Genomic DNA, 9527 nt, shown 5'->3' with positions numbered 1-9527 from the left:
GCGGGCGTTGGTGTCGTGTGCCGAGGCACCCTGTCAGGCGAGAGGGAGCGGTAGGGCGGGAGCCTGGGCGGCGGCGGCGGACCCGGCGGCGGCGCCCGAGGAAGGCAGCGGGGTCTCTGAAGGAGCAAGGGCGGGCTGGTCCGGCGGCGGAGGAGCGAGGCGGAGAGCGCGGGGACCCACCCCGGGCGCCCAGCGTGTGATGCCGGGCGGGCAGAGGCGCTGAGCGGCGGGGAGGCCGAGCGGCGGCCGTGGACAGAGGGCCAGCGACCCCCGGGAGGAGGAGGAGGAAGCGCAGGAGCGGGAGGAAGCGCCGAGGGACTGCGGGGCCGGGGCGGGCGACGAGCGGCGGGGCCGCGGGCCATGGACTCGGCGGTGGCGGCGGGGGCGAGCCGGGGCGGCGGCGCGGCGCAGAGTCAGCCCGCGGCCAGGTGAGGCTGGGCAGTGTGGGCTCCGGGCGCCGCTGCCACTGCTGTGCCGCCGGGCCGCGGAGCGAGGCGGCGGCGGCGGTGGCTGAAGCGGCGCCACAGCTGCTGCGGCGAGCGGCGGCGGCCTCGGAAGAAGAGGGGTCGCCGCCCGGGGCTCTGGTGGCCGCTGCTCTCTCGTCGTCGCAGTATTTCCTGTTTGGATTATCTTGTGCTTCTCCCCAGCTGCCTCCTTCCCCTCACACTCCCACTCTGCCCTACTCCCCCGTGTCCTCGGTGAAAGCTGCCCTCGGCCCGGGCTCGTTTCCCGCGCCGGGGGACGCCCCTTGCCTCCCCTCGCGGGTTGCGGGGGAGCTCCGCCGAGACCATGAGGAAATTCAACATCAGGAAGGTGCTGGACGGCCTGACCGCCGGCTCGTCCTCGGCCTCGCAGCAGCAGCAGCAACAGCAGCACCCGGCTGGGAACCGGGAGCCCGAGATCCAGGAAACGCTCCAGTCCGAGCACTTTCAGCTCTGCAAGGTGAACGGAGCGCGCAGCCCCGCGAAATTGGGGTCGTTTTAGGGGGGCGGCTCGGGCTTTTCATGGGAGTGCGAGGGGATAGAACGCCAGTAATAATTATACCTCGAATGAAGGGCTCGCTCCTCCTCAAGCAAACATTTGCTTAGTGGGTTATTTTGGAGATTGACATCATCTTACTCCTTTTGGGCTTTTTTTTTTTCTTTCCCCTTTTCACTTGGCAGCAGTCATTTCAAGGTTGCTTCTAACGTATTTTACTGACCTTTAATTAGTATTCTTAATAACCTTAGAGCCTTTGTATTCAAACATGTTAATGTAATTCACCAACTCCAAAGTTTCCTTCGGAAACGGTGCCTAATGAATATTGTTCATCACAAAGCCAAACCAGTTCAACTGGATATTTGTTTCTCACCTTTCCCTTAAAATGTGGTAGGAAGCTTAAAATATGAAATCACAGGTTCCTTTTATCGCTATGTTTGATTAAAAAGTTGGTACTGTGATTTTTGCCCATTAATGGCACCATTCCCACAGCGGTCTGTAATTCGGAAAGAATGATGCAGCGAATTAATTCACTGGCTGCTCAGTGAGAAATACAAATTTGTCTTGATATTAATACTTGCCATAAAATACCACGTGTTTATATGTCAGCTTCTTAAAAATGTCTAAATACACATTTTGCCTTAATGCCCTAAAATTAAGGGTTTAATAGCAAAATGCAAAAATATATGTACTTATTTTCATTCTGTTACAGTTGCAAAATTTGGGGATAGATGTTTGATAATTGCTTTATTGAATCCTTGACAAAACTTATTGTAGGACAGCTTTTTTTTTTTAAGCAGTATTTGTCATTTAGCATCTGCATAAAGTAGCATAGTTATCACACTTGAAATAAAGTATGAATTGCATTTTTACATTAATTTCGAGAATTTTTGACTACCAGTAACTTTAGTATTTTGGTTTCAGACATGATAGTATAAAATGTTAATAAGAAATTTTCTTCTATAGAATATCAGTATTATGGAAAGGTAGAAATTAAAATGTAAAATTGGGAGAGATATATATTTATGTATATACACACTTTTTAAAAAAATTCAGGTTCTATGTCAATAAGTTTTGTTAATATACATTTATAGGTTTGTTTTTTTTTTTAAGGCAGTAAGTGCATGTGTATGGGTTCTGCATCACTTATAATTGGTTCTAGATGCTAATGCCTCTGTTGACTTTTCTGCTTTTGAATTCTGCTTGCTGCCTTCGTTGCTGTGATGTCATTTGCCCATCCCTAGACTGTTCGCCATGGATTTCCCTATCAACCTTCAGCCCTGGCCTTTGATCCTGTACAGAAGATCCTGGCAGTTGGAACTCAGACTGGTGCTTTAAGGCTGTATCCTTTCATTTAAATCTCACCCCCCACCCCCCCCCCCCAGCAACCAACTTTTACTGTATTCTCTGCAGTCCTTCTGTACTGCTATTAGTTGCTTTTCCTGTTTTAATTCCAAAGAAACGGTGTGGTCAGATATATAGATATATATACCATGAAATCACGAGGTATTGGCTTTCCCCTTGATTATACATCTATTCAGGCTATATGTTGCTGGGGTGTTTCTCATCTCTAAGTTTATAGTAGCTAAATATGTATCCACGTAGAGTTCTAAAGTTTTGCTGTAGTAACTACTGTCTGCAAGGAGCTAGAAGTGTCCAAGGGGAAATCTATCTGCTTGTATATACTAGGGGTATAGGGGTATTTTGAATGGAATGTGGCTTGGAATGAAGTTTAAAAGCAATAGTATAGGACACACCTTAATTGCTTTTTAAAAATATTGGGCATTGGTAGATACTGAATTTATGACTTATCATTCTAATGAATTAGAGATTGAATTTGATTTGATTGTTTCTGACTTGCCCATTGAGAAAAAACATTAGAAGACAAATCCTGTTAATTAAGTTTATATAAATAGTTATGAAGAGTTGATATTTCTAGAAGTTTTAGAAAATTTGTTAGGGTAATGCAAATGGATAAATGTAGTCTCTTGATGCTTTCCCTTTTGTAGCCTCCATTTTTATATGTATGTAAAAACTGTTAAGTTAGCTGTACTCTGAAGCATTGGTATAAGGAAAATTACTTTTCCTGACTGTGCATGAACCGTAATAGTTTTGTCATAGCATAGCATAGTTTTTCCAAATACCTGTTCAGTTTTTTAGTCTTAACAGTGGAGAATACTTTTCACTTTTATACTATTGAACTTGAAATAAAATTGTTTGCTTTTATCGTGAAGTTTAACCATCCTTAACTAAGATACCTTTATTTTTAAACTTAAACACAAGACTTTTAAAAGCAAATGCTTTGTTCATCTTTAGGATATCTGTTTCTACATATTGAAGTAATGTGTTTGTAAATAAAAAAAAATCACTATATGATCACAATAGAATTACTATTGTCAAAAAAATAAAGAGAAGGAAGGAGCATTACCCCTCACATTTTAGGTTTATCTGGCTCCTGAGAAGAGGGGAGGGGAACCTGCATTTTAGTTAAACATGTGCCTTGATTTTCCTTATAATTTTCTAAAGTACTGTATATGGTATCAGAATATGCCTCAAGTTTCAGTTAGGATTAGTGTGTTATCTTTCAAAATACTTATAAAACTTTTCAGATGGGCCGTTGATATGTATTACTGAGTGAAGTCTACATTCATAGTAATACCAGTACTGTGGATATTCCTGTTAAAATGGTAAAATCTGACTAGGCTAGATCTGAATCTGTGAATTTCTAAGAGTATGTCTAAAGGGCTCTTGCCCAAATATCTAGATGTTTGAGACTAGAATATTTTTGGCTGCAAGTGTTTAGTTGTTTTTATTCCTAAACCCAGTGATCGTTACCTTCTAGTTTAGGGTTCCTATTTTAGTCTCATGAAGATGGGACAATAATTTTAATTTTGTCAGTATGGGTACTAGGTATGCAGCAAAATTCCATATAGTGACAAGAATAGTGCATTATTGGATCTAGATGGACTATTTGAAACTAAAAGCAGCTTTTTGTTGTTGTTGTTCTCCTCCCCCCCCCCACCCCAAATATCATCGCTGGATTAAAAGAAAAGGGAAAAAAAGAAGAGTTAAATCGGTTATTTTTAGATTCTGCTTTTCTTTTAAATGGGTTCAACTTTTGCTATTGTCTCAGTGTAGTCTCAATTTTCCAGTAGTATATCACTTTTTTTTTTTAACAGCAAGTCTGCCCTTTTTATTTTTAATATGAGTAAGTACCACCAGTGAGTCCAATTTTATAAAACCAAATGTTCTCCGTAGACAAGACTGTTACCCTTAATGCATTTGAGTAATTAGCAAGTTGACGCAACAGAATTAAAATATAGGCCTGATTCTAATTGCCAAATAAAAGCAAGGATTGGGTGTCCAGAATCCTCACTTGTACATGAATTGCTTATACGTTTTAATAGCTAAACACTAAGTGAAAGTGAACATGTAATTATAGTTTACAGTTATACTTTTTTTTTGTTTGTTTAAATTTTAGAATCTCTCCTACTGTATTTAGAATGAAGTCAGGAAAACTACCAAATACGTTTCTACTTTTTAATGAGATTTATGTGAACATTCCATAGTGATAAATTGGTTTGCCTACCAGTGATAGCAGCTAGTAATTTCTTCTGTTAGGTTTAAGTATCAGATAAGCTTATGAGCTTTATTTATTGTGGCTTTAATTTATAGAAAATGACTAAGACCTTTTTATTTTCATTTAATACGCACATATGTAATTTAAGATCTGTATTTTTCTGTTCTTTGTTATTTTCAAACTAAATTAAAATTAATAGTTTCTAATTTCAAAGCTCTACTGGCTTACCATGCAGACTTATTACACATACATTCTGTTGCTCTTGTTCTTTTATATTTTTTGCTGTTTCAGTTGACTTCTTTCACTCCTTTATTTTCCTCTCACGTTAGACTCTTGTAGCCTGTAATAAATTTGTCCTAAAACGTGTCTTGGAGCAGAAATATTTTGTAGATAAAGTGTTTTCTTTCCTTTGATTGTGGAGCAGAACCTAGGAGATGTTTTCAGAAGTAGGATTGGGCTATTAGAACTTGCATTACAGGTCTGATCTGACTAATAGAACATCTTCCTGAATGTTGGACTGTACTAAATTAATCTACTTTGAGGTATAAAAAAACTAGATGAGAAAGTTACATCTGATATCTGTATTATAAGATAAGAATTAGTGAAAATCTGAATTTTTAAATAATTTTCTAACTAGTAATGAGGCAAGATATATTTAATATGTCTCTTGCATTCATGTATAGCTAGTGAATGATCCTATAAACATGCTTTGTGTTTGTTCTTCTTGGTTTCTGAAAACAATGTGAGGTTGGAATGCATTTACTGATAGGAAGCAGGAAAATGTAATTTTATATACTAAGTCATATAGCAGTGATAGGATTTAATTATCTTAATTCTCTTGTTTTTGTCATGTAGAAGTAGGTATAATTTGATTTTTATGATTAATCTGGGTTGAAAATTATTGGGATACAATTTCTAATTATCTATTTTCATATCAATATCTAGAAAGGGAGAAAAGGTTTTAACTGAAGAATGAAGGCATTTCTAGTAATGTTATTGTTGTCCTTATCTAGACTCCTGGTTTACTAGTATAATTTTGAATTACTGTAACCATGAGGTACCCTGGGCTTTGTAATGTACTTTTGTCTGAATACAATGTAGTCACGTTATGTGTGACTATTTCAGGGACTAAGCAGAAAAATGAAACTTCAGATTTATTGAGATTTTTAAAAAATCGTATGAAGTTTTATAATTATCAGCATTATTTAAGAACCTCATTTATTGTCTTCTTAACTTGTGGAAGATACAGTAAAATAGGCAATCTCTGATAAGGCTTGGATTGTTTTTTTCCATGTATTTTAAGGCATAGATTGTCCTCTAAACTGTAGTGTAATGTAATATTGTTGAGTACAGGCTCACAAGTTGATTTTTGTATGTTGGAGTTCATTTAACCAACACTTATTAAGTGCTAACGTTAGATTACAAACTGTGGCCTGAATTCTGGTTCTTTTCTTGACACTAAGGAATTGAGGTGTCTTTCAATGTTTTTTTTTTTTTTACCCCCCCTTTTAAAATGAAGATGCTGTATTCTTCAAGAAACAATTCTGTAATTCCCAGTGGCTGTATATTGTTCTAGGTGAGTATTCAAAAAAAAATGGAGAATGTGATGCTTCATAAAGTTTCCAGCCCTAACTAAAAGACCAAACTAGTTAAACAATTGAATTTAGAGTATTATTTAGGACTTTACTGACATTCTGCAAAGTCAGATTGCAGGTAAAGTCATTACATTTGATGCCACATTAGTAGGTGGGGATCACATAGAGTAATAGGGAAGACAGACTGGGAAAATTATTCTAGGCAAACAGTATGGGCAACAGTAGAAAAGTGGATTATGATAGTTAAGAGGAGTACTAAAAAGACAGTTTGGAATAGTGATGCTAATTGAATTGGAGACAGAAATAGGAGCCAGTTGATGGAGAATCTTGAATGTTAATCTGAGTTATCTTGATTAGTGTCTCTCAGTAGTGGTAGCATCAGTAGGGGTAGCATTTTGGGCTGGATAATTCAGTGGGTTTATCCAGCACATTGCAAGCCATTTAATATCTCTGGCTTCTACGTACTAAATGCCAGGGTTGCCCCTGCTGTCAATATGGCAGCTTAGCCTCACATAGTTCCAGGTGTTCCACTAGACTTAGCCCAGGTTGTTCACCAGTTAAATAGGATAATAATCCTACCGAGGTCATGAGGTTAGCATCACGATTAAATGCAATAATGCATATGTGTAGCTTTTAAGGCTATGCAGAGACAGTTTGGTGAATACTCAATATATGATAATTTGAGAGTTTTTCTGTAGTTTTAATATTCAGGTCCTTCATTACTTCATTTCAGCAGATACTTGTTGAGAGGAAACTAGGTGTTAGGAACTATTTAAGAATGCCTTAATTTCATTTATTTTTGTAGCTGATGCAGTCGTTTTAAAAAATCTTGAAAAAGTACTGTTCTTTTTTTCTTTGAGTGATTGAAATGGCCCTGTTCTCCTCAGTCACAAGGTTGCAAAATTTCTATTGAGACGTAATGGGATAATCTATGTGAAAGTTTCTTGGGCATAGTAGGCAGTAAATGTTTAGTAATTTTGCACTTGTAAGATAGCATTAGAATGTTTGACTTGCTGCCTAGTAGTTTTATTTTGAAAACAATTACAGTATTGGAAAAATTTAGGAATTTGTTCAGATTAGTTCAAAGTGAAATAGTTAAAAGTGAAATTTAGCTAGAATTAAGCCAGATTTTTATCTCCTCTTCACCACTGCCATCATTTTTGTCAATGGAAGAATTCTAGTCATTTGGAATTCTAGCTCCAGAGGAGAAACAAGGACTTTGAAATACTTTTACTTCTCAACTCTTAGCTCTTTATTAAAGAGGACTTTGTATAAAAGGAAGAATGAGTACTGTGTCAGCAGTAGGTTGTGATTCTCAGCATGAACTACTGCAGCGGGAGGAATAGGCAGTTTTACTTTAGAAACGATGCCTGCCTAGAAGCAGTTACTTTGCAGTGAATTTCTTTTTGAGGGAAACAAGGTATGATAGAATCTGAATGGAACTGAAAATTAGTAGGGAATCAAGTCTGCTTAGTAAGCCTTTGTTCCGTAAGTAGATGGATTTTTGTTTGGTATTCTGTGTTTTCCATTTGTTTTTTAGTATCATTTACCTTGAAAATCATAACCTGACTTTGCCGTCCTGAAGGGAAAAGGTAAAGGAATTTTCAAAGGATCATTTTATCTTTAGAAAATTTGTGTTCTAGTCTTCAAACTAATTTTGGTTAAGCTAGCTAAAATTTAGTCTGGGCTTCAGTGTCCTTTCCTGTATGATGAGGAAATTGGGATGCATGATATCTGGAGTCTTTCTAGCTCTAGGATCTTAGAGTTTCTTTTTCTGTGGAAGATTTGGGAATGCTCTGAATCAGTTCTGTCTAGAGCCAACTTCTGATTGATTGTTCTGAGTACCTGTTAAAGGGGATAAAGTACTGGACTCCATCCCATTGTAGGGTCCTTTACTTTGTATCCATTGATTGCATTCAAAATCCAAGTCTGTAGCTACACGAATGTAAACGTTTGTTTACAGAAGGGAGCAGGAAAAAGTATATGAAAAACATGCACTTTTTTCATTGTTGAAATATAACTCACGTTGAATACTTAAGATACTAGGTTATTGCATTTTTATTGTATAACAGAAAAAGTCTCATTATGACATGGGAAACGCAGGTATTTTAAAAATACTGTTAACTGAGTTTACTTTCCTTCCTTTCTTGGGTGTAAATAGTAAGGATATAAAATCAAAATGAAATTACACAAAATTAATAAAGTAAAACTCAGTTTTTACCAGTAGCAGGTGGGCTTATTAGAAAATGAAAGAGAATTGCAACCTGGAACAAACCAGCTGCTGAAAAACTTTAGGCAAGTGCAGGAACAAAGGACAGGACCCTTTTTTAAGGAGAAATGGTGTAAGTTGGGAAGGCAGTTAGGAAGTATCAGTCCATTTGAGTAAACCAGGAGTTCAAAGTGTGGTGGCTTCTCACTGGTGTAGCTGTTGCCTGGGAAGGTGATGAGGAAAGTGTCACCTCCTCTGGCTGGAGTAATAGAGTAGTATCCATTGCATGGTCAAGTCCATCTCTTCCTTTTAGCTCTGCAACTAACCACAAGCAGTAGGGGCCTGAGAACTCCCCTGCCAAAACCTCCCAACTTCTATTTTAGTGAGGTTTCCCATTACTAAATTCACAGTTCCTAGTCACCTGATTTTATTAATTTTTATATAAGAGATTTAATATAGAGACTATTGAATTGCTGGTATATAAGTTGAGTGCTAAATTTGGTAATTGTTTAGTTACTTACAGTAGTAACTAGTAACGTACATGTAGATAATTGGACTGTAGGGGTATCACTAAATGAAAGGTAAGCTTTGGTTGTTTTTGTTTGGCTTTAACTTCATGTGTTGGAAGTGACACATTATTTATAAGAAGAAAATTAATAATGAGTTTCAGTATTGTTTTGTTTTATAATGTATAAATGAGAACTTCCTGCAGTGATTTGGCATTGTATCATCATTAGAAGGTGTACAGTGTCTTGGGATTACAGATAATGAAATGTTTTTAGTTTGACCTAAACAGATCTGTTGAGAATGTAACAGAATAATACACGGAAAAGGGCATTTTATTATGTATCACCTTTTATGTTTGAATGCTTCTTATTAATATAGTTACCCACTTTTGGATTTAGTAATTCTAGTTGCTTGAATCTCTTACTCTCGTGTTTCACTTTAAAGAAATTTTGGACACTAGTTTGTTTACTGCATAACTTTTTTTTGGCTGTGGAGGATAAGTAGGGGAAAGAATTGTTGACACAGTTTACTTCTTACTACTTCCTGTTCCACAGAGGGCCATTTGTTTAGTGATTCCTTCAATCTAGAATATTTTTTCCCTGTTAAAGTAATTCTTACCTTTAAAGGTCAGTGCCTTTGTCTTTGTGATTATGTATTT

At 37.9% G+C, this 9527-nt stretch overlaps 1 protein-coding gene across 3 annotated transcripts in view; it reads left to right on the top strand.

Annotated features, from left to right (window-relative positions):
- Window positions 1-789: 789 nt before the first annotated feature.
- Window positions 790-9527, top strand: part of STXBP5 (syntaxin binding protein 5) — a gene marked incomplete at its 5' end in the record, with an annotated part of 170167 nt that continues 161429 nt past the window's right edge. For all 3 annotated transcript variants that reach the window (XM_080806086.1, XM_080806087.1, XM_080806088.1), the window contains 2 exons: window positions 790-942; window positions 2223-2320. In XM_080806086.1, coding sequence (XP_080662212.1) covers window positions 790-942; window positions 2223-2320 — 251 coding nt within the window. The remainder of the gene's footprint in view (window positions 943-2222; window positions 2321-9527) is intronic.

Source organism: Martes martes (genome assembly GCF_963455335.1).
Source record: "Martes martes genome assembly, chromosome: 6".
Lineage (NCBI taxonomy): Eukaryota > Metazoa > Chordata > Mammalia > Carnivora > Mustelidae > Martes > Martes martes.
The sequence above is the reverse complement of the archived record's forward strand: the minus strand, read 5'-3'. Positions and strand labels throughout refer to the sequence as shown.